This window comes from Mirounga leonina, unplaced genomic scaffold (genome assembly GCF_011800145.1).
Source record: "Mirounga leonina isolate KUSES-001 unplaced genomic scaffold, KU_Mleo_1.0 Mir_93, whole genome shotgun sequence".
In the NCBI taxonomy this organism is placed as follows: domain Eukaryota; kingdom Metazoa; phylum Chordata; class Mammalia; order Carnivora; family Phocidae; genus Mirounga; species Mirounga leonina.
Window position 1 is genome coordinate 26,427,175 of NW_023270854.1, and position 25,477 is coordinate 26,452,651.

The following is a 25,477-nucleotide window of genomic DNA, read 5'->3' on the forward strand; positions in this document are numbered from 1 at the left end:
AGTCTCTGATAGAGAAGCAACTGAGAAACAGATTTGTAGCAGCTCCTCACAAATCTCCTTTTTGGTTTTTAGTCATCTGATCCTGTTTTCTGGCATGTCTGGTAATTTCTGAGGAAATGTCAAGCATTGTGTACAAATTATATGTTAGTTTTCCCCTTCATCAGTTTTTTCTATTATGTTTAGTATGTCTTTCTTCTTACCTTCCTTGGATATTTTTCTGTTCTGTTACTTAAAAGTTGTTTAGCTCAATTGATTGCCAGCCTTTTTTCTTTTCTAACATGTAAGTTTAAGGTAATAAATTTCCCTATAAATGTGGTTTTAGGTACAACTCACAGATTTTGAGCTTATATTTTCATTCAGGTAGTATTAAATTTTCATAGTGATTTTTTCTTTGACTCATAGGTTATTTAGAAGGGTATTTCTTAATTTTCAAAACTATGGTGATTTTCTAGTTATCTCTTATTGATTTCTACCTTAATTGTGCATAGATCATAATCTGTATGATTTCAATCCTTTTAAATTTAGTGAAACTCAACAACAAAAAAACAGCCTCATTTTAAAAACTGGTAAAGGATTCGAGTAGACATTTCTTCAAAGAAGATATATATGTGGCCAATAAACACATGAAAAGATACTCAACATTAATAATCATTAAGGAAATGCACATCAAAACCATAAGACACCAGCTTGCTCCTATTAAGATGGCAACTATTGAAAAACAGAAAATAACAAGTGTTAATGTGGATGGGAAGAATTTGGAACCCTTGTGCATTGCTGGTGGGAATGTAAAATGATGCAGCCACTTTTGAAAATGGTATGGCAGTTCCTCAAAATATAAAAACAGAATTACCATATGCTTCAGCATCCCACTTCTGAGTAGAGACTGAAAAAAATTGAAAGTAGGGTCTCAAAGAGGTATACTATACTATATAGTATATATACCTATATATCTATATATCTATATATATCTATACCTATATATATATAGTATATATACCTCTACTATATAGAGATACTATACCCATGTTCATAGCAGCATTATTCACAATAGCCAAAAGGTGGAAGCAGGTAGAATGGGTAGAATGTCTGTGTCCCCCTCACCTCCCCAATACCCATCCGTTAAAGCTCTAATTCCCAATGTGATGATATTTGGGTTTAGCTGAGATGAGAGGGTGGAGGCCCTATGATGGAATTAATGCCCTTATAAGAAGATGAAGACACCAGAGCTCTGTCTTCCCACTATGTAAGAATACAGCAATAAGGAAGCTATCTGCAAACAAGGAAGAGGGCCCTCATCAGACACCAAATCTTCTGGCACCTTGATCTTGAACTTCTCAGCCTCCAGAACTGTGAAAAAAAAAAAAAAGTTGTTCAAGCTATCCAGTGTGTGATATTTTATTTCAGTAGCCCAAACGGACTAAGACATACCTAAATGTTCATTGACAGATAAATGGATAAACAAAATATTGTACATACATACAAAGGAATATTATTCAGTCTCAAAAAGGAAGAAAATTCTGTCATATGCTACAACATGGATGAACTCTGAAGACATTATGCTAAGGGAAATAAGCCAGTCACAAACAGAAATGCTATATAATTCCACGAGCAAAGCAGAATGCTGGTTGCCAGGTGCTAAGGGTAAAGGAGAAAAGGGAGTTATTTTTAAATGAGTACAGAGTTTCAGTTTGGGAAGATAAAAAGAGTTCTGGAGATGGACGGTGATGATGGTTGTACTACAGTATGACAATTCTTTTTCTTTTTTTTTTTTTTAAACAGGCTCCATGCCCAGCATGGAGCTCAATGTGGGGCTTGAACTCATGACCCTGAGATCAATACCTGAGCTGAGATCAAGAGTCAGCTGCTTAACTGAGCCACCCAAGTGCCCCCAGTATGACCATAATTTTTAAAAAATATTTTATTTATTTATTTGAGAGAGAGACAGAGAGAGCACGAGCAGGGGGAGAGTGGCAGAGGGAAAGGGACAAGCAGACTCCTCACTGAGCAGGGAGCCAGACGTAGTGCTGGATCCCAGGACCCTGAGATCATGACCTGAGCCGAAGTTAGATGCTTACCCGGCTGACTCCAGTATGACTATTCTTAATGGCAGCAAACTGTACACTTAAAATGGTGAAGATGGTAAATGTTATGTGTAGTTTATCACAATTTTTAAAATTGTTGAGACTTGCTCTATTGTCATTGTCTGTTTAATTTTTGTAAATGTTCTATATGTGCTTGAAATAATGCATTTTCTGCACGTTATAGTCACTTGGTCAAGTTTGTTAATTATGTTGTAACAAAAATCTGTATCTTTAATGATTTTTTCTTTGTCTTTTTTTTTTTTAAAGATTTTATTTATTTATTTGTGAGAGAGAGAATGAGAGAGAGCACATGAGAGGGGGGAGGGTCAGAGGGAGAAGCAGACTCCCTGCCGAGCAGGGAGCCCGATGCGGGACTCGATCCAGGGACTCTGGGATCATGACCTGAGCCGAAGGCAGTCGCTTAACCAACTGAGCCACCCAGGTGCCCTCTTTGTCTTTTTTTAATCAATTACTAAGGTAGGTGTGCTTCACTATACCTATGGATTTATTCTATTTCTCATTATAGTTCTATATAATACATGACGGTGATGCATTCAGTTGCACACAAACTGAAAACTGCTATATTTTACTGGTGAATTAAACTTCTCCAGGAAAGTCCCAAGTATGGCCTCCCCATCAGGTATTTACAATTCATTTATAGTTAGTTCCTTCCTCCTGATTCAGAGACAATTTACCAGTCAGCAGTTTTTGTTTTTTTTTGTTGTTGTTGTTGTTGTTTATTATAGCCCTCTATCACCCTTCCAGTGAACAAAGCTAGAGAGTTACCTGAAAGTCAAGTTCCCATGCAGGATGGCAAAGGGTTTTGTTACCTTTTCACCTAGCTTTTTTCATCAGCCTAGAAAATCTCAAGATTTTATCTCTTCACATAATACTTCTGCCTCATTCTGGCTTTCTTGTTCTTTGAGGATTCCAGTTAAACATTTGTTGGACCTTTTCAACATCATCTTCTAGGCCTCAAACTATGTCTCCAATATTTTCTTATGCATTTTTCCTTGTTTGGTTGGTTTTCTCTGTGTTTCATTCTACTTAGCCTTCTGGGGCGCCTGGGTGGCTCAGTCGGTTGAGTGTCTGACTCTTGGTTTTGTCTCGGGTTGTGATCTCATGGGTCGTAGGATCAAGCCCCATGTTGGGCTCCACGCTCGGCGGAGGGGGGTCTGCTTGAGGATTCTCTCCCTCTGACCCTCCCCCAAGTCTCTCTCTCTCTTTCTTTTTTTTTTTTTAAAGATTTTTATTTATTTATTTGAGAGAGAGAGAGAACATGAGGAGGGGGTGGGCAGAGCGAGAGGGAGAAGCAGGCTCCCTACTGAGCAGGGAGCCTGATACGGGGCTCGATCCCAGGACCCTGGGATCATGACCTGAGCCGAAGGCAGACGCTTAACCGACTGAGCCACCCAGGCGCCCCCTTCTCCTATTTTCTTTCTTTCTTTTTTTTTTTTAAGATTTTATTTATTTATTTGACAGAGAGAGACACAGCGAGAGAGGGAACAGAAGCAGGGGGAGTGGGAGAGGGAGAAGCAGGCTTCCCGCCGGGCAGGGAGCCAGATGCGGGGCTTGATCCCAGGACTCTGAGATCATGACCTGAGCCGACGGCAGACGCTTAACGACTGAGCCACCCAGGTGCCCCTCTCTCTCTTTCATATAAATAAATTTTTTTAAAAAATAGCCTCTGACATATGTTCTGGTTGTTTTCTCTTAAACTGTATGTAATATACTATTAAACCTATGCATTGAGTTCTTAAACCTCTCAATTCTGGAATAGAGTTTCTGCTAGATTATTTTTTTCAAACTTTATTTTTTACTGTAAGCATGCTTTGATTTCAGTCTTTTTCTGATTTTTGACTATGTGCTGGTCATTTTATTTGGAAAATTATCTGTGTAGGGTAATTTGAGGTTTGGGGTCATGATATCTTCATCTAGAGAGGACTTAACTGTTTCTGTCCAGTGCCTGTACTGTGCCTCTCTAGGACCTGTTTATTCAATATACAAAGCTTGAAATATTATGATTACTATTAAACCTGGTTGCAATCTGTGGAAGTGCTGATTTACTTCTGGTTTATCTTTACCCTATGGGGTCTCATATTAAATATAGGGGTGTTTATTAGACTTTCCATCTTCTGTGATACTAGATTTAGATTTATTTCTCTCTTGCTCAGCAATCCTGCAAAATTCATAGCTCATTTTATAGATTTTACTTTTGTATTGTCAAATGCCTTCAGGACAAATGTTTGGTTTAACTGCCTGGAGTACTTCCGTCTAAGGTTTTGGCTGGATAATTCCTTATATTAGGCATTTGGTTCTGTTTTTCTAAACCCAAATTTTTTGGTTGTTTCAGGTGGTAGTTGGATCAAATTACCAAGCTGCTTAATATATATTCTGTGTGAAACCATCCTTGCATTACTAGGGTAAGAGGTATTTATAAGTTAGATGGGAAAAATAATTTTTGTCTAGTTTTGGCATCAAAGTTATTATAGCACTTAAAAATAAGCGGAGAATGTTCCTTCATTTTTTAGTTCTCTCTATAGTATTAGAAACCAGATCATTGGTTGCTTCTTGTGGGAGCCTTGACTGGGATGGGGCAAGAAGGAACTTGGAACTTTCTGGGGTAATGGCAGTGTTCTGTATCTTGATAAGCATTTTTCAAAACGAATTGAAGAGTTTACTTAAGATATGAGGATTTCATTGTATGTAAATTATACCTTAATAAAAATTATTGTTCAAATACCAATAATTGTTGAATCTAGTTGGAATATATACAGGTCTTCATCATATTATGCTTTCAACTTTTCTTGGTATTTAAAATTTTCAGAATAAAAAGTTGGGGATATAAAATTAAAAGATAAATTCATTGTTCAGTTTCCTTGATATTAGTTTCACTAAAGGTTAAGGCCAAACAGTATCAGAAAAGTATAAGGGAGCGAAGAAATGTGATTAAAATAAGATGTATGCTTGGCAAAGGAAGAAAGGTGGCTTGGAAGTATAGGAAGCTTGAAAATGATTATATGGAGAGAGGAAGAAATCAGTGGAAAAGAGAGAATTGTTGGGTTCAGAGATAGGAAGGAAAAGAATTAAGACAGGTGCTTGGAACTGAATTCAAAATTTCATGTACGGTCCAACTAGGTTGAGTCTTTTCTAAAGATACTAGGATATATCATATGGGTATATGAGTGCCTCTTAATACTTTTTTGATATGTTTATCAGCTGTTTAGATATAAAAGATTATCATCTATCATTTTAAAAGTTCATAAAGTTATATACTTTATCTCATTTAATTCTTCAACATTCTGAGTTCAGGAATTCGTTCGTTTTATAGATTAGAAAATGAGGTTGCGACTTTGCTAAAGTTACAAAGCTAATAAGTGGAAAAGCCACTCCTGAGACTTTTGACTTCATGTAGTGTAATCTTAGGACACTTTAATTACAATACTGATGTTTTTTTAATTGGAGCTAGGTTAAAGGGGTGGACCAATCAGGTAATTGCCTAGAATCTCAATCCATAAAAAGTGTTAACACATTTTATCATAGAAAATGTCATGAGGAGGATGCCTGGTTGACTCAGTCTGTGGAGCGTGTGACTCTTGATCTTGGTGTTGTAAATTTGAACCCCACTTTGGGTATAGAGATTACTTAAAAATAAAATCTTTTTTAAAAAAGAAAATGTAATGAGGAGAAAATTGTATTTATTTATTATTTTTTATTTTTTCAGTGCAAAAAAAGGTAGTTTTATTAAGGCACAGACACAGGATCTGTGGGCAGAAAGAGCTCCTGAAAATTGTATTTAATGGAATTCCTCTGGGAGGATAGCTCTGTGTGTGGCTGGAAGTGGTACTTTGGTATGAGGCTTAAAGTGGTGGTGAGATGATCACACCTCCTTCCTCCCCAGCTCTGCTCCAAGGACATTTCATGCCACATTATAAGGAAGTTAGATTCAAGTAAGTGCAGAGATTTCTTTCTCATGAGTAGGATATACAAATTTAGACCAGAGCTGAACTGTTCGTGACAGTCAAAGAGACATCTCCTCCACTCTACCACTCAGGCTTTCCACTAAACAAATATTGAATGAGTATTAGAGAGTATAGTTTAGAAAAGATGCCAAATTAGTAATCTGGTGTAGGCAGACAAGGTAGCATTCTATTTCAGATGCTACTAATAGAAAACCTATCGAAAACGGTCTGAAACAGTGACAGAAAGTCATTGGCTTAAGAAAACTGACAAGTAAAAAGGTGGGGGAAGGGCTGTCAAAGTTAATTCTGGTATTTTTTTGGTGATTCTTACCCATGAGATGGGTTGGTCCTCAGGCTGGCCCCTCATTGTAGCAAAATGGTTATAGCACTCCACAAGCTAGAAAGTCTCCTCATCTCTAATCACTGAATAAATGCGCCCACACTTGATCTAATTGGCAAAGCCTGGAAATCCCCTTAGTAGTAGTTGGATTTACAGGTTCAGCTCTGATGTAATCACTGTGACAAGGAGGACATTGGTTATGATTGGGTTGTCTGAGGCAGCACTTAGAATTCTGCGGTCAAACCTACCCAACCCTAAAATGAATACTACAAACAAGTCTCAGGGAGGTTCATATTGGTCCCTCTTATGTGTTGTAAGCTTCTTGGCGGAAGGGTTGTATTATATTCCATTCATCTTTCTATTCCCTCAAAGCTCCTAGTTCACAGTGGCCTTCATTTAATGCCTGTTGAACAATGTTAAACTCCACTGAGGTGTAAACCAAGGCCAAAGGAAAATAAGCTAAGATCAAGAATAAGCCAAGCTAAGACCACAAAGTTAATGTTACCGAGCCAGCATTAGAAACCACTCTAGATACTGTTCATTCATTCTTTTATTCATTAAACAAATAGGGATGGGAAGAGGCAGTAGGTAGGAACCAAATTAAACAGGGCCTTGCAAATTGTATCGTTTTAAAGTTCTTTCGTGGGTGGGTTTCATCCATCTCTTCAAGGAAACCTCAACCCTGGACTTGGTCCAGTGAATTTTTGAGCAGCTTGACTCAGCATCTTCTCTCATCCTTTATCAGCACGTCAGCGGTGCCATCAAGCTTCCTTCCATCTCTTCTGCCCTTGGCATTTCAACTTTCTTAGCGATCTGATTTCCCTGACCCCTCGACTTTTTAAAAACCAGGGTTCTCCTGAGCGCTCTGATTTCGCTCTCTTATTTCACGGCTCCATAGTCCCACCGCCCAACTCTCTCAACTCTGCAGTCCATGACATTCAGTCGCCCTTCAAAGTCAGAAGGAGTCAGCCAGGTTAGTACCTGGAGGATATTACCAATCCAAAGAGGTCTCACCAATCCTGCACCATTAGATCGGAACAACAGCTTACCCAACACCCACATTTAGATTGTTCCGCCACTACTCTGGGGGGTGGTTTTATTTGCGGCTGCTTTCCTCCAGCTACAGCCACCGTGTGGAAGAACACCGTTAGAATTTTCCCGAAATGTTGCTGTCAGCAGTCCCGGACACCTCTTCTTTCTCTCCGCCGCTCCCCCGGGCCAGGCCCTCCTCCAGGCCGCCCGGTAACGCTGCAGCCGCGCCAGCGCTTCCAGGGGAGGGAAGCGCCCCGCGGCGCGGAGGGCAAGGCCACAGGCTCGGCGCCTGAAGGCGTGCGGGAGGCCCGCAGGCCGCGGGAGAGGGCGGGAGCTGACGCGCGGCGAACGCAGCGCGCCGCGAGCCGGGGCGGAAGACGTGGGCGGAAGGTGGTGGGCCGGGTGGGCCGGGTGGGCGCCGGAGGGCGGAGCCCGCGCGCGCCGGGGGCGGGGCTTCCGCGCCGGTCACGTGACAGGTCCGGCGGCGGCGGCGGCGGCGGCAGCGGCAGCGGCGGCGGCGGCCGCGGCGTCTTCAGAGGCGCCCAGTGCAGGATGGTGCTGGAGGCGGCGGCGGCGGCCGTGGTGGCGGCGGCGTCGTTGGCGGCAGCGGGAGGGGGTGCTGTGGCGGCATCGGCGGCGGCGCCCGCGGGTGGTGTAAAATGGCGGATTTCGAGGAGTTGAGGGTAAGCGGGGGCGCGGGAGTGGAGAGTGGAGGCCGCGGGGGAGGGGAGGGGAGGCGGGGAAGCCGCAGCGTCGCCGGCTGCCACCTTCTTGTTTCGCGGGGACCGGTTGGCGGAGCCGCGAGCCCCGGCCCGAGTGCTAGCGGGCGCCCGCCTGGGCGGGCGCGGGCGGGGGAGGGGAGCCAGGCGGCGGAGGACGCCTGGGCCGCGCGGGGGCGGCAGGCCCGGGGCGCGGGCGAGCTGCCGGTGGGTCCCGCCGGGGGGTCGCGCACCTGGCGTGGGGCGGGGGCCGCCGTCGGGAGGGGCTCATGGGGACCCGACTTTCTCGTGTAAGGGCTGAGGTGGGAAGCGGGATTTGCTTTTCCACCTTCATGGGATGTACGTGTGTGTGGCGATTCAGAAGTCTGTCTACACGTTACTCACTTGGTGGGAGACTATTTTGTGAAACGTGAAGTTGCATTTAGGAATCCTCTTCTTAGGGCTGATGCTACCGTTTAGTAAGATCTGTCACGAGAAAGGCCCCTTCCTCCCACCAGTGCTTCCTCTTGGAGAGAAGCGTGGTCTTTTGGGAGCACTGCCTTTAATAATCGACCTTAAACCTTGATATTTTCTTAGTGCCATGGTAAGACACTCGCAAAGGCCGTGTTGTCATGAGGTTTGTAAACTCGTTTTGCTCTTGAGGGAAAACATTTCTCTTTCTAGCCTTAGAACAAGGTCAAAACTTTATTGTTGATATCTTTGTACTGTAGAGGTTTGAAAATGGGTGTGCTGGGGGTGGAACGGAAAAGATATTTTTCCCTGGGCTGATAACCTTCAGAGTCCTCAACTGAAACTAACCTGTGGTAAACGAGCAGCCTTTATTTTTTATGGATCGCTGAATTACTGGCGACAGAAATGGAATACCTAGGGACGGAAACCCTGATTTAAAAAAAAAAAAAAGTCAAAGTGTAGGTGAATGTGAACTTGAAATTAACGGCATTCCTTTTGCATAACAGAGGTATGATGTTAAGGTTACTTTTTGGAATGAGAACGAAGAGGAACCGGTAAAAGATTCAGTTTTGTGTGTTTATTGTTTTTTTCCGCGAGGGATGGAGTCGGGAAGGATGTTGGCTGCTCACCTGGCTGGTAAGGTGGACATAAGCAGAAGAACGTATTGGTGATTCCGATCTAAAGGGAGAGTGTGTTACAGTTTGCATAATACCTGCCATTTTCCCTTCTGTTGTTTCAAAAACAATAGTACATTAGTGCATTTTACGCCTTATATTAGTTTATACAGAGAACCATGATAGTACGTAAAGGGTATTCATATTGGTAAGTGTAGGAGTTTTAATATCTCTGAGCGTAGAGTTTTTAACACCTGTGGAGCTTTGAAACAACCAGGCCTGAGCCTCAGCTGTAAAAATGAATGCATTAGGTTTAGGGATTGGTTGAGGAGACTGAAGGTTGAAGTTAAAAGTTTTTTTTACCTACAATATCCTCTTAATTTTTGCATAGTAACGTCTGTATACAATTTATCCTCTTTTAAGGTTTTTTGTTGATGGAAATTTTTCCAAGACTTGCATTAGACTTTTATAAACGTTGTTGGTCAAAGCTTAATAAAAAGGGAGGATTTATTTACCAATATAGGGCAGACAGGGCAGTCAGTGCTGAAGTTCGAGTGGAACTAGGAACTGCAAAGTGGTTGGAAACCAAAGATGCTTTTTTCTCTTTGGGTCTACCTGTCCCCAACCCCTTTTCCACTCCCCCCCTTTCTCTCTCCCCACCCCCTTTCCCCCTTTCCCTCTTCTTCCTCCTCTTTCACCTTGCCCTCTACAATTTGTTTTGTGGGTCAGCTTCATTATCTCTTTCTGTAAATCAGCTGTCTTTGCTTCTCCCTACACTTGATGGAAGATGGCCCCTCCTGCATAGTTCACATAAGGTGCCCAACAGAGAATGACTGGGAAGAGTTTTCAGAGGAGAGGAAGGGTGTGCAGGTAGATGCTGGAACAGTTATCCACCTCAGTCTTCACCTTAGTTGCTCAGCAGCATCTTCTACATTTAAAGATGAACAGTCTCCGTGCCCTGCCCCCATTTCAAACAGTGATGATGATGATGATAGATATCCATTATAATATAAGTGGTTATTACATACCTGGCTCTGGTCTAGGCACTTCACATACCTGTTTGATTCTCACAACAATTGTAATAGAATTGTTAGGAGAAATTGTCAGAAGAAATTGAGACAGCTTGAGTAACCGGACACAGTTTGAGCTGGAAGACCTGGGATTTTTAACCTCACATGTCCAGCTTTAGAGTCCATGCTTTTCAGAGTCTGAGCTATCCTGCTCTGTGTAGTTTCCTTCAGGTCCACGTGGTGCTGCTAGCCATCAGCCTGCAATCTGTGAACTAAACGATGATAAATAGCCCGTGCCCTTCTTATGTGACACATAATACTGGAGGGGAAACAGGACAGCTGACTGAAAATCTAATTAGAAAGGAGAAAAAGAGGAAGAAACATGTAGGGCATTCTAAATGGTCTCTGCTTCAGAATATATACTGTGAGGGTCAGAGAGATCATCAAGTAAATTAAAGGACCAGAAGAAATGGCCAGCATTAGTTTGTTGGCTAACTTGGCAGTAGAGGAAATAGCCGACCTGGATGTCACATATATGGCTGTCCATACTGCTGCTGAGAGGATTTCCATTATCTTTATCCATTATCATTCAGGGCTACTCCCTAGGGGCATGTATAACCGGAGCAGGTCACTTCTGGCTGGTGATGCCATCTCCTGTACTGGAGGTCAGGAATTCTGGGAAAGGTCATCCTCACTGTGCTTTGGTGACTCCTGTGCCTTTGCTTTGTAAGCTTAGGGTGGGGGTGGGTGTTATTTGATGAGGCAACTTCCGTGGAACCTTAAGAGGCCGCCAGATGATTTTAGTTTTTGAGACTGCTGTGTAAGCCAATACCAGAGGTCTTGTCCGGTCATAGCAGAATATGGCAGCCCTACACTTTGCTGCTTTCATTTTAATAGAATACCAGCACACCTTTCTTCTAGTTCTTCTGAGAGAGAGGATCTGACTGGCTGAGCTTAGGTGAAGGTCCACTTCTTTTCTAATCATCTATGGCCAGTTTAGAGTCCTAGCACACAAACCTGACTCATGAGATTATCTTGATGGATTGGAGGAAAGGAAGGAGCAAGTTCTTTGTAAATGGAAATTGTGGGCTGAGTAGTCAAGGATGATTTTTTTTTTTTAGATTTTATTTATTTATTTGAGAGAGAGAGAGAAACCGCATGAGAGGGGTGAGGGTCAGGGGAGAAGCAGGCTCCCCGCTGAGCTGGGAGCCCAATGTGGGTCTCGATCCCAGGACTCTGGGATCATGACCTGAGCGGAAGGCAGTCGCTTAACCAAATGAGCCTCCCAGGTGCCCGTCAAGGATGATTATAACACATCACGTATTCGAAGCTTTCAAGGTGCTAGAGAAGAAATTATTCAATTCACTGGTTGCTTGTTTATAGCATTTATGTTGGTAGAAGTTTCTGAATTAACCTAGTTTGCAAATTAACTAGTTGTGAATTAACCTGGGACAAGCTCTTAAGATCTGATGGCTTCGACCTCTGTCACTGCCACCCTCCTTTCTCCTTATGAAAGTCTCTAGCAGAGCTAAGCGCAGGGATAGAGCAGAGGCAGAATAGTCTGGGTTCTGAAGTCCCTCATTTCTTCTTCAACCAGAGTGGCTTTTTTTTTTTTTTTTTTTTTTTTTAAGATTATTTTAGAGAGTGAGCTTGCATTTGAGTGGGGGTGTGGGGGGGTGCAGGGGCGGGGAGGGGTGGAGGAGCAGAGGGAGAGAGAATCTCAAGCAGACTCCCTGATGAGTGCAGAGCTCAACATGGGGCTCAGTCTCACAACCCTGAGATCATGACCTGGGCCAAAATTAAGAGTGGTACGTTTAATCTACTGAGCTACCCAGGCACCCCCCAGAGTGGCTTTTTTGCCCTTGTCTTTCTCCTCCAGTTGCATAATTGTATACTGTGGGCTACTGGTGCAGTCTTTTGGCAGTTCTTAAAAAGGTTCCTGCTATTATTTAACCTGGTTAATCCACTCTCCTTACTTCTCACCACTCAAGTGTGGAGATGGAGGGGGATCTATTGCAGTAACATTCTTTTTTTTTCCTTTAAAGGTTCTCTCTCCCTCTCTCCTCTATTCCTTATCCCCTTCCTTTTGTGCATTGAGTTTATTATCTCCATGTGCGTCAGAGAACGGGAGTGTGTGTGCAGTCTTAGTGCATATTTGGGCTAGTGAAAGAGTGAGTGATCATAACTTTCTTAATAGATACTGGCAAACCAAATGCAGAAGATCTTTTATGCTGAGTCTTAAGTAATTCTGTAACAGAAGATTTTCTGCCTAGAAGGCTTGAGTGTTTGGTTCTTTACACCTAGCAGAACTTGCCATTCTGGTAGCTTCAGGTGCTGTTAGGCTATAGAGGGAGAATAGAAAGTTAATGGCATATTTGAGGTTAGAGTTCCTCATCCTTTATACTCCCCAACTATTGGGCAAGGAAATAGATTAATAGATATGATAGATGCAACTGAATCTACCATGTGATTCAAAGTCATGAGTTGGACACAACTAAAATTTCAGGACACAACTTCACTTGAGATCATGTCTATGAAAGCACATTCAAAACTCAATATTTAACTTAAATAGATAATTTTTTATAGTAAACCAATGTATTCTTAGCTATAGTAGATACTTTTGCATTTGTTTGCTCCTTAGGTCTGTGGCCTCCCTCCATGAATATCTTTTCTGATAAAGCTGACACTTTTCTAAATACACCATTATACAGATGTTTCTCTTTTTCTCAGCATTTTGCCTTTTTTTTTTTTTTTTTAAGATATTTATTTGACAGAGAGACAGCGAGAGAGGGAACACAAGCAGGGGGAGTGGGAGAAGGATAAGCAGGCTTCCTGCTGAGCAAGGAGCCCGATGCAGGGCTCGATCCCAGGACTCTGGGATCACAACCTGAGCTGAAGGCAGATGTTTAACGACTGAGCCACCCAGGCGCCCCTGCCTTTGTTTTTCTGGATTGGATCCTAGCTACTTTATTTTTTTAAATAATTTTTTTATTGAGATATAATTTACATGCCATAAAACTCAGCCTTTTAAAGTGGTTTTGGTCTATTCACAAAGTTGTGCAAGCATCCACCATCTAATTCCAGAACATTTTCATCACCCCAAAAGAAACCCAGTACTCATTAGCCGTCACTCCTCCTTCTTTCATCCAGCCCTCAGCTTCCAGTAATCCGCTTTCTGTCTGTGGATTTGTCTGTTTTAGACGTTTCATAGAAATAGAATCATACACATGGCCTTTTGTGTCTGGCTCCTCTCATTTAACATAACCTTTTCAAGGTTCGTGTTGTAGCATATAGCAGTGCTTCATTCCTTTTTATGGCTGAATAATACTCCATTGTATGGAGTATACCACATTTTGTTTATTCATGAGTTTATGTATATTTGGGTTGTTTGCGCTCTTTGACTAGTATGAACATTCATCTGTGTATAAGTTGTGTGTGGATACATGTTTTCAGTTATTTTGGGTAGTTATCTAGGGGTGGCATTGCTGGGTACACATGGTAACTCTATGTTTAAGTGTTTGAGGAACTGCCAAACTTTCCCCAAACTGCTACATCATTTTACATTCCTACTAGTAGTTATAAGAATCCTAATTTCTCCATATCCTCACCCACATGGGTGTAAAGTGGTATTTCATTGTGGTTTTGATTTGTATTTCCCTGGTGACTAATGATGTTGAGCATCTTTGCATGTGCTTATTGGCCATTTGTGTGTTTTCTTTGGAAAAATGTCTATTCAAACCTTTTGCCCATTTTTAATTTTTTTTTTTTTAAGTTGAAGTTCTTTATCACATATATGGTTTACTCCTTTTTATGGGCTGTCTTTTCACTTTCTCCATAATGTGCTTTGAAGCACAAAAGTTTTTTAATTTTGACAAAGTTTAATTTTATAACTTTTACTTTCTTGCTTGTGATTTTGATAAGAAGTCATTGCCTAATCCAGTGTCATAAAGATTTATGTCTGTTGTCATATAAGGGTTTATATTTATAGTTCTAGTTTTTACATTTAGGTTGTTGATCCATTTTGAGTTAATTTTTGTTTATGGTGTGAGGTAGGGATCGAACTTCTTTTGCATGTGGATATCCACTTCCCCACATTATTTGTTGAAGGATGATTCTCCCTTGAGTTATCCTTATAGCTAGTCTCTTTTTATTCAGGTACCTGAATTTAAGAAATTGCACAGTTGAAATAAAAGTGATATGTGGAATCAGTTGGTATCATAGTCCAAACTATTCTCTATGAATGTTTACTTTGAACCCCCACCCCTGGTAATGTGGCTTTTTTTCCCTAGACTTTTTTGGAAAAGCAGTTTGAAACAAATAAGAATTTTTGTGAATTTGCAGAGAACAATATAAACCTAACATAGACATTCAGAGCTCTCCATTTGATTATTCCTATAGGTCAATAAAAGCTGTTCTTGATTATGTTGCAGAAGGTTGTTTTCTTCTTTCTTTCCTTTCCTTCTTGCCTCTTTTTTTTTTTTTTTTTTGACATTAGCTTTGGGGATGCATGGTTATTGACTGTATGACCTTGGCCAAATTATTTCACTTTTTCTTTAACCTGGAAAATGTTTTTTATTTTTTTTTTTAATGATTTTTTTTTTAACGATTTTATTTATTTATTTATTTGAGAGAGAGAGAGAAACAGCATGAGAGGGGATAGGGTCAGAGGGAGAAGCAGGCTCCCCGCTGAGCCGGGAGCCCGATGTGGGACTCAATCCCAGGACTCCGGGATCATGACCTGAGCCGAAGGCAGTCACTTAACCAACTGAGCCACCCAGGCGCCCTGGAAAATGTTTTTTAAAAAAATATTTTATTTATTGAAAGAGTGTGCGCATGTGTGCACAAGTGGGGGGGGGGCAGAGGGAAGGGGAGAGAGAGAATCCCAAGCAGGCTCCACACTCCATGCTCAGTGCAGAGCCTGACACAAGGCTCAATCCCATGACCCTGAGATCATTACCTGAGCCAAAATCAAGTCAGACGCTTAACTGACTGAGCCACCCAGGCGCCCTAATCTGGAAAGTGTTTTTGAAGATTTCTTTATTTTGAGAGAGAGCGCGTGTGTTTGAGAGAGAGCACTCACACAAAAGCATGAGTGGGAGGAGGGGCAGAGGCAGAGGGAGAGAGAGAATCCCACGCAGGCCCTATGCTGAGAGTGGAGCCCCATTAGGGGCCTGTTCTCAGGACCCTGAGATCATGACCTGAGCCGAAATCAGGAGTGGGAAGTTTAACTGACTGAGCAACCCAGGAGCCCCTGGAAAATGGTTTTAACAATAATTTTTATTATTTCCATTCCTTATTGTTTTTCCCAAATGAAAGCAATACTTGTGAGGTGGTTCAGGAAAATTCAGAAGAAAAAAATAAAAGCCCTTCTTTTCTTTCCCAGTAGATTCCACTCCTGATATAACTGCCTTTAACCATGTTTGGGTGGTTTTTAGTTTTTTTTCTTTAGGCTAATTCCCAAACTCAAAAACACCACATATTTTTCTGTATCTTGATTTTTCTTTCAATTCTGAACAGAGTCTTTTGCTTGACTTTAGTAGATAAGAAGTTTAGATCATTATGTTTTCCACTTTTCCTAGCATTTTGATTTGTACCAGTTATTTTTTATTATTTATTTTTTTAAAGTTTTAATGTAGGGGTGGCTGGGTGGCTCAGTCGTTAAGCGTCTGCCTTCGGCTCAAGTCATGATCCCAGGGTCCTGGGATCAAGCCCCACATCGGTCGGGCTCCCTGCTCGGCGGGAAGCCTGCTTCTCCCTCTCCCACTCCCCCTCCTTGTGTTCCCTCTCTCGCTGTGTCTCTCTCTGTCAAATAAACAAAATCTTTAAAATTAAAAAAAAGTTTTAATTTAAATTCCCGTTAAGATACAGGGTAATACTAGTTTCAGGCGTACAGTATTGTGATTCAGCACTTCTGTACATCAGGCAGTGCTCATCACGAGTGCCCACCTTAATCCCCATCACCTAGTTCACCCATCCCCCATCCATCTCTCCTCTGGTAACCATCTGTTTGTTATCTATAGTTAAAAGTCTGTTTCTTGATTTGCCTCAGTTTCTCTTTCTTCCCCTTTGCTCGTTTATTTTGTTTCTTAAATTCCACATATGAATGAAATCGTATGGTATTTGTCTTTCTCTTACTTTGCTTAGCATATACTCTCTAGCTCCAACCCTGTCATTGCAAATGGCAAGATTTCATTCTTTTTTATGGCTGAGTAATATTCCTGTGTGTGTGTGTGTGTGTGTTTATGTATATACATACATACAAACAACGTCTTCTTTATCCATTCATCTGTTGATGGACACTTGAGCTGCTTCTGTAATTTGGCTGCTATAAATACTGCTATAAATACTGGGGTGCATATATTCCTTTGAATTAGTATTTTTGTATTCTTTGGGTAAAAACCTAGTACAATTGATGAATCATAGATTAGTTCTATTTTTAACTTTTTGAGGAACCTCCATACTGTTTTCCAGAGTGGCTGCACTAGTTTGCATTTCCATTGACAGTGCAAGTGCCCTTTTGCCACATACTTGCCAACACCTGTTGTTTCTTGTGTTGTTGATTTTAGCCATTCTGAGAGGTGTGAGGTGATACCTAATTGTAGTTTTGATTTGCATTTTCCTGATGATGAGTGATGTTGAGCATCTTTTCATGTGTCTGTGGGCCATCTATGTCTTCCTCTACCAGTTTCTTTTTTTTTTTTTTAAGAATTCTTTTTTTTTTTTTTAAGATTTTATTTATCCACCTGAGACAGAGAGAATGAGAGAGACAGAGAGCACATGAGAGGGGGGAGGGTCAGAGGGAGAAGCAGGCTCCCCGCCGAGCAGGGAGCCCGACGCGGGACTCAATCCCGGGACTCCAGGACCATGACCTGAGCTGAAGGCAGTCGCCCAACCAACTGAGCCACCCAGGCGCCCCTTCCTTTACCAGTTTCATTTTTGTTCTGAATTCTAATTCTGCGGTCAGTTGTTATTAATTTTTTGTAATAAACTTCTGCCTCTTGACCTATCAGTTTTAGAGAGTATCTCTTCAGTTCCCAGTCTCTGAGAGGATTCAGCACCCATCCATTTCCCTTTGTTTCTCCTACCTCCACTCTTCCAGCCTTCATTTTCTATTGTGCTGTCAAGATTTTAGCATTTATATTATGGTTTCTAACACTTTTAAACTTTTCTGTGCTTCTATAGGAAGATTCTAGAAATTGAGTATTGGACCGCCCTTTGTAGTATATATCCTGATAGAAATATTAGTTTAGTCACTGTGAAACCAGATCATTTGGAGCTATAGAGGAACTTCTGTTACTAAACCTGTACTCTTTAAAGGAGAAATAAAATAAAGTTTCCTGCTTGAGTGAGGAGAACTCATGGAAATTATTTTTTAAATTTAATATTATGTGTTCTCATAGGTAACCATTTAAGTTTTCTTGAAGATAGGTTTTCTGGAGCTCTTAACCTTCCTATTCTAATTTGGGCAGCTTGCTTTCTAGATCTGCTGTGCAGCTGTCATCCTGGGATTACATTGCATTCCTGGATTAGGTCTTTTGCTTGACTCCCATGTCTTTTTTAAATTACTTTTTTGATATTACTGGAATATAGTCTTGAGTAGTTGTTTTAGCCATGGACATGTGGTGATAAACAGTCTGATTTCTTCAGTGTCTGAAAATGACTTACCTTTGTTCCTGATTGGAAGTTTAGATACAGAATTATAAATTGGTAATCAGTTTTTCCTACTGAATTTTGAAAGCTTTGCCCTAGGAACTTAAAACACCTAGTGTTGCTAATAGAGTTCCATTACAAATGTGATGGTTATCCTTTTATAGTCACCTTGTTTAAAATCTTTGTGGTGGTCTTTTTATCTTTGGTATTTTGTGAAATGTGTCTAGTTGTAAGCCTTTTTTTCATTCTTAGGGGGGTAACTTTTTAGTTCTAAAATTCTTCAGGTGTGGGGAATATCTTTTATTTCTTTGATAATTTCTTTCCCTCCTTTCTGTTTTCTTTGAGACTTGAGGGGTGAAAGTTGGACTTCTAGATTGACATGTATTTGTATATATCTGAGGATTTCCTTGATTTTTGTCTTTAATAAACTCTTTTATAGGATTTAGTTCAGTGATTATATTTTTAGTTTATAGAAGCTTTATTCTTTCAATAGCAACTTCTCAGTTTATGGGGAAAAATAACCTTGAATTCTCCGAGGAAGTAAATTCCTTTAAAAAGATCTCTTGGCACAATTCTCTTATTATAATCGTAGTTTGTACACAAGTGGTTTGTGTATTTGGCTTTGGTAATTTTTTTGCCCATTTTTATATTGGGCCATCTATCTTTTTCATACTGATTTGTAGGAGTTCATTACATATCCCAGATAACGCAAATTTGTTTTTAATATTTAAGTTATTTAATAAGTACAGAAGATTATAACAGGTAAGGTATAGGTAAATAAACATGTATGTAGCCATCATGTAAGTTAAGAAATCGTTCATTTCATTAGGTCAGCAGGGTGCCCTTTCTTGGTTTTATCCACAGAATGTAGAAATATAAAATTATATTTTTATTTATGTATAAGTTTTCATATATTTAAAAATTTTATACAAATGGAATGATCCTGTATTTGGGTTTTTTGTTGTTGTTGTTAATTATCGTTTTTTATTTTCCATTGTATGAATACCAGTTTATCCATTCTCTTGTTGGAAATTTGTGTAGTTTCCATTTTTTTCCTATTATAGGTCCCCAAATTCCTTATTCAAATTTCTGAAACACAAAATGTTCTGAAAATGCAAAAAAAGAAAAATTCTGTAAACTTAATCTGCACTAATTTGACACTATTTGTGATTTTTATTGATTTCATTTAGTGTAAATACTTGTATGTTTCATTGTGGAAATTCTAGGAGTAGAATTGCTGGGATTTAAGGATATGTGCGTCTTCAACAGTACTGGATGATGCCACATTATTTTCCAAAGAGGATTGTATTGTTGAGAGGATTTCTCCAACAATGTAGAAGTTTTCATTACTTAGCTTTCTTGCTGATACTTTTATCAAGTTGAAAGTTTTTGCCAATGAGTAAAAATTTCACTTGTTGGTTTTTAAATTTTCCCTTTGAATATGTAATGGAGGTGAGCATCTTTTATTATGCTTACTAACATTTTCTTAACCCTTCTGAGATTCTGTTCTCTTGTCCATGTTTGTACTAGGTTTAAAAAAACTTTTTCTTGCTAATTTGTCATAGTTCTACAATTTGATCTGTCTGTGCTTTCTGGATTCTGATCTTTTAATCTGGGCTAACAGCACCATCACATTGTCTTAGGTACTCCAACTCTGTAACAACTTTCACAAAAACAAACTTATATTGATAATAGGGTATTCATGTAGGAAATACATGGATCATGAGAATACATCTGGATAAATTTTTTCAGTGTAACCAAATGCAGATGAAGAAAATAGAACATTACCAGGACTCTAGAGACTCCCCTTGAGTTACCTCCCAGTGACTAATCTCTGTCTCCTCAAAGATAGTATTGGCTTGACAGTAGTCTTAGTTTTGTCTATTTTTTGAAACTTACATAAATGGAGCTGTATAATGTATATATTTTTTGTGTCTGACTTTTTCCCTCAATTTTGTTTGCAAGATTCATTGGTATGTAGTTGTAATTTGTTCATTCTCTTCCACTAGCAAAATGATAAGAGTTCCAGTTGCTTCATGTTCTTTCTTGTCCACTCTTGTAATCTTAAACATTTTAGTGAATGTTTAATGGTTTTAATTTGTATTCTCCTAATGAGTAAGGATGTTAAGCCCCTTTTAATATGTTTATTGGCCATTTGGATATCTTTTGTGACATGGCTTTGCCAATTTTTTTGCCATCTATCTTTTTCATACTGATTTGTAGGAGTTCATTACATATCCCAGATAACAGGTCTTCCAGGTTATATTTTGCAAATAATCTTCTCGTTTCCCCAGCCCTGTAAGTCTATTCAAAGATCTTTACTTCTCAACCTATCCACTGTCCTTTTCCCATTGGCAGATATTTCCAGGGAGTTGGACTCCATGGAAGTGTTGGACTCCATTTTCTACACTTCCCTTCTTTCCACAGCATTGGCCTCTCAGGTCCTTGCTGACTTTATAGTGCTTCATGTCTTCAAATGGTTGTTTTTCATATTACCTTCAGTTTTTAAATTTTCATTGGGAAGGTTGGTCTCAAACAGTCGACTCAATCATTGAGGGACAAGAAGTAGGCCAACTCCTTCTGCCTTGTAGTTCTTCAGGGTACTTCTTGGCTGTTTGATCCTTTGCATAATTTAAAAATCATTTTTCTAAGTTATAATAGACACAAACATGCATGATCTGTTGGGATTTTGATGGGAAATGCATTGAATCTGTAAATCAGTTTGGAGAGAACTAAGTTTTCTTAACCATGAACATTGTAATCTCCATTTACTTAGGTCTTTTACGATGTCTTTCATAAAGTTTTATAATTTTCTTCAACTAAGCTATTGCAAATATTATGTTAGATGTATTTTTAGGTACTTTGTTTTTGTATCGAATGATAAATGGTATCTTTTCATAATTATACTTTCTACCTTGCTGGTGTATAGAAGTACAGTTTTGACTTTGTGTAATAACCTTGCTCTACTCCTAATTGTGATAAGTTATCTATAGAATTCTTTTGGATTTTTTGTGTAGACAGACCTATCTGTGAATAATGACCTCTCTGTTTCCTCCTTTCCAATTCTTATGCTTTTTTTTCTTTCTTTTTCTTGTCTTAATGTGCTGGCTAGGATCTCCAGTACAATGTTGAATAGAAGCGGTGATGGGGGCATCCTGATCTTGTTCCTGATTTTAAAGGGAATGCTTTCAAAGTTTCACAGTTAAGTATGATGCTTGCTGTAGGTTTATTGTAGATAATCTTTTCAGGTTAAGGATGTTCCTTTCTGTTACTAGTTTGCTAATTTAAAAAAGTCATGAATGGATGTTGAATTTTATCAAAAGCCTTCTCTGCATTTTTTGAGAAGATGATGTTTTTCTTTTGTACCTGTTAACAGGGTGAAATTCGTGTGTTTCAAGCATAAAGCATAAAGTCAATCCTGGTTTGTCTCTTTTTTTCATTATTGGACTGAAACTGAAGATAGTTAATTTAAGATTTTTGCTTCTAATAATTAGTAATATTGACCTATAAAAAATATACTCTTTTTCTGGAAGAATTTATGTAAGATTAGAATGATCTTTTATGTGTTTGGTAGAATTCCCCAATAAAATTGTTACTGGTGTTTTCTTTGTGGGACACTGCTTAACCACTGATTCAGTTGGTTTGCTTATAGGATTGTTCATATTTCAATTTTTAAGCCAGTTTTGGTAGGTTATACATTTATAAGAAGTTGTTTATTTCATTCATGTTCTTGAATTTATGGTATTAAGTTGTTAATCTCTAATTTTGTAGTACCTATAGTTTTATCTTTCTTCTTTTAATGCCCTTTTCTCTTGATCAGTATTAAAAACACTAAAAATTTACCAATTTTTTAAAGACTTTTCAAAGATCAAATTTTGATTTTTTTTTTATGCTTTTCAATGTATCCCTTCCCCCATTTCATTAATTCTGCTCTTTATTTACTTTATACTTTTTTGAGGGTTTATTTTTATTTTTTCTCTAATTTCTTAAGTTTGGATGCCTTGCTTTTTAATTTTCAGCATTTTAACATAGGTCTCCATTGTTTTCCCTGCATCACACAAGTTTTGATGTGCAGTGTTTTCATTATTTTTCACTCGTATTTTTCTGTTTTTCACTGTGAATTTGAGTTATTTAAAAATTTTTATTTCTAAACATATGGGAGTTTCTTTAGTTATTGATTTGTAAATGTGTTGTAATTTGGAAGCATGATACATATGATAGTGAGGTTTTGAAATCTGTTAAGACTGTGGTTTTTATTTTTGTTTGTACTCGGAAGAGAAAATGTATTTTCCAATTATAAGCACACAGTTTTATATATGTCTGGCAGTTAGGCTTGTTAATTCTGTTCAAATTTTCCATATGTTTTTAGAGAGCAGAAGTATGTTAATCTTTTAGAAGAATATTTTTTCCCCAGGTTTTTTTGTAGTTTTACTAATTTTTAAAATACATTTTAAATTGTTGCTAGTACATGAAAGTTTAAGCTTTTATTTTCCTGTTGAATTGGAGCTTTTAATCTCTGTATTGACTCTTTATGTCTTTGAATGCTCTTTGTGTTATACACTACTGTTTCATATTATACCTGTACTATTTTCTTTTGGTCAACTAGTTTTGCCCGATTTTTAAAATTCTCCTTCCCCCTACATTTTTGTGTTCTTTTAGTTTTCTCTCTTGTGAATATCATGCTATTGGATTAAAAATATTAATCTGCTCTAGTAATCTTGGTCTTTGTAATTTTAAATTAAGCTTTTTATTAAGAAAATTGTCAATTTACTCACAGTTGTGAGAAGTAGTACAGACATTTCATGTACTCTCTACCAAGTTTCTCACAGTGGTAATATCTTGCAAAACTATAGAACAGTATCACAACAATACTACAAGGATATTGACACAATCAAGATAATAGACCATTTTCATCACTATAAGGATCCTTCTTATTGTCATTTTTAATGCCACACCCACTTCCTTCCCATCCCCTTAATAACTCGGACCCAGCCATCTGTTTTTCCTTTGTATGGTTTTATCTTTTACAAGAATGTTATATAAGTGGAATCATACAGTATGTTACCTTTTGGGCTTGGCTTTTTTCACTCAACATCGTTCTCTGGAGATTCATTTATGTTGTTTTATGTGTTGATAGCTCATCCCTTTTTGTTGCTGAGTTGTATTTCATGGTTTGGATTTGTTTAACCATTTACCTGTTGAAAGACATCCATGTTGTTTGAGAGTTTTGGGCTGTTACGAATAAAAGTGCTTTAAGATTTCTGCATAGGTTTTTTTGTGAACATAAGTTTTCATTTCTCTGGGATAAAAGTACCCAGGAGTGCAATTCCTGGGTTGTATGGTTATTGTATATATAGTTTTTTTAAGAACCTGCCAAACTGTTTTCCAGAGTGGCTGTACCATTTTACATCCCTACCAGCAATGTATGGAGTGATCCAGTTTCTCTGCATCCTCGCCAGCATTTGGTGTTATCACTGTTTTTCATTTTAGTCATTCTGGTATGTATCTGGTGATACCTCAGTGAGGTTTTAATTTGCACTCCCGTAGTGGCTAATGATAACATATTTTCATGTGCTTATTTTTTATCTCTATATCCTTATTGATGAAATGTCTCTTCTTGCCTTTTGTCCTTTTTTAAATTGGATTTTTTTTTCTGTTGGGGTTTGAGAGTTCTAGATATATTCTAGATACTCATCCTTTGTTGGATAGGTGGTTTGCAAATACTGTCGCCAAGCCTGTTGATTGTTTTTTCGTATTTTTAACAGGGTCTCGCAGAGCACAAGTTTTTAATTTTGGTCAAGTCTAGTGTTTATTTTTTTCTTTTGTGGCTTTTGCTTTGAATGTCAAGTCTAAGTAAACTCTTTGCCTAGCCTTAGTTCCTGAAGATTTTCTTCTGTGTTTTTTCCTGAAAGTTTTATAGTTTTATTCTAACATTTAAGTTCGTGATCCATTTGGAGTTAATTTTTGTATAAAATGTAAGACATAGTTGGATGTATAATTTGCTTCAGCAGCCTTTCCTCCATTGAGTTACTTTTGCACCTTTGTCAAAAACTATTTTGGCATATTGTGTAGGTCTGTTTCTGGGTTCTCTGTTTTGTTCCATAGACCTATCTATGTGTTACCTTTGCTAATACCACATAGTCTTGATTACAGAGCCAAGTTGTGAAATGGAATGGACTAATTTCTGTTTTTTCCAAATTGTTTTCGCTCTTCTAGTTCCTTTGCCTTTCCATATAAATTTTAGAATAATCTTAAATATAAAAACATCTTAGTGGGATTTGGGTTGAAATTGTGTTAAATCTGTGTCTGTTTAGGGAAAATTGATGTAGTTTCTTTGTTGAGTGTTAAAAGCCATTGGAGAATCCATTCGTTTAAATTTTCTTAGACTTCTTTTATTAACTTTTTATAGTTTTCAGTATACAAGTCGTGTATGTGTTTTGTTATATTCGTAAACATGTATTTTCATTTTTTTGGAGTGATTATAAATAGTACTATGTTTTTAACTTGTTTCCGTATGTTCTTTGTTAGTATATAGGGATATGGTTGGTATTTGTGTGTTGCTCTTGTCTCCTGCAACCTTGCTGAACTCATATTGGTTCTAAGAGTCGTTTTATAGATACTTTGGGATCTGCAAATACAGGCAATTTAAAATTTTTTTTTTCTTTCCAACCTGTATGCCTTTTATTTCCTCTTGTCTTTTCCCTTATCCAGAACTTACAGCACTGTTCTGATTAATATGGTGAGAATTGACACACTTGTCTTGTTCCCAATCTTAGCTAATGCACTCAGTCTTTTAAGTGAAATGTGAGCTATAGATTTTTTTGTAGGTGATTTCTATCAAGTTGAGGACGTTCTCTGTTGCTGTTCTTCTGAGAATTTTTATCGTGACTGGGTGTTGAGTTTGTCAAATGCTTTTTCTGCATTGACTGTTATGATCATGTGGTTTTCTTTTTTTAGCTATTAATAAGGGTATACTACCACAAAAAAGAGGGGGGTATACTATATTGATTTCAAACATTGAACCAGCCTTGTAGTCCTGGAATAAACCTCACTGGTCGTGGTATATAATTCTTTTTAATATATTACTAAATTCTGTTTGCTAACATTTTGTTAAGTGTTTTAGCATCTATATTTGTAATGGTTTGTAGTCTTATTTTTCATACTGTTTTTGTTTAGTTTTGCCATCAGGGTAATGTTAGCTTTATAAAATGAATTTGGAAGTATTCTCTCATCTTCTATTTTCTGGAAGAAATTAGATAAAAGAAATTAGATCAGATTGGTGTTAATTCTTTAAATGTTTAGGTAGAACTCTCCAGTAAAACCATTTAGGCCTGATCATTTATTTTTTGGGAGTTTTATTTTTTAATTTTTTTGAAGATTTTATTTATTTATTAGTTTGGGTAGCAGGGGGAGGTATGGAGGGGGAGAGAGAATCTCAAGCAGACTCCATGCTGAGTGTGGAGCCTCATGTGGGGCTTGATCTCACGACCCTGAGATCATGACCTGAGCCAGAATCAAGAGTTGGATGCTTAACTGAGCCACCCAGGTGCCCCAATTTTTGGGAATTTTAAAATTATGAATTAAATTTCCTGAGTAGTTGAAGGGGTATTCAAGTGATC

General features: G+C 38.7%; 1 protein-coding gene across 7 annotated transcripts in view; it reads left to right on the plus strand.

The window, feature by feature from the left end:
* Positions 1 to 7,923: 7,923 nt before the first annotated feature.
* The window catches only part of PIAS2 (protein inhibitor of activated STAT 2), a 130,440-nt gene continuing 112,886 nt past the window's right edge, over positions 7,924 to 25,477 (plus strand). For 5 of the 7 annotated variants that reach the window (XR_004677621.1, XM_034995963.1, XM_034995958.1 and 2 more), the window contains exon 1: positions 7,925 to 8,098. Coding sequence is in view for 4 of the 7 variants with exons in the window: in XM_034995963.1 (XP_034851854.1) it covers positions 8,075 to 8,098 (24 nt within the window). In the remaining 3 variants the exon portion in view is untranslated. Of the gene's footprint in view, positions 8,099 to 20,970; positions 21,060 to 23,306; positions 23,357 to 25,477 lie in introns of those variants that run through there. The other 2 variants (XM_034995961.1, XM_034995960.1) reach the window with 2 other exon arrangements.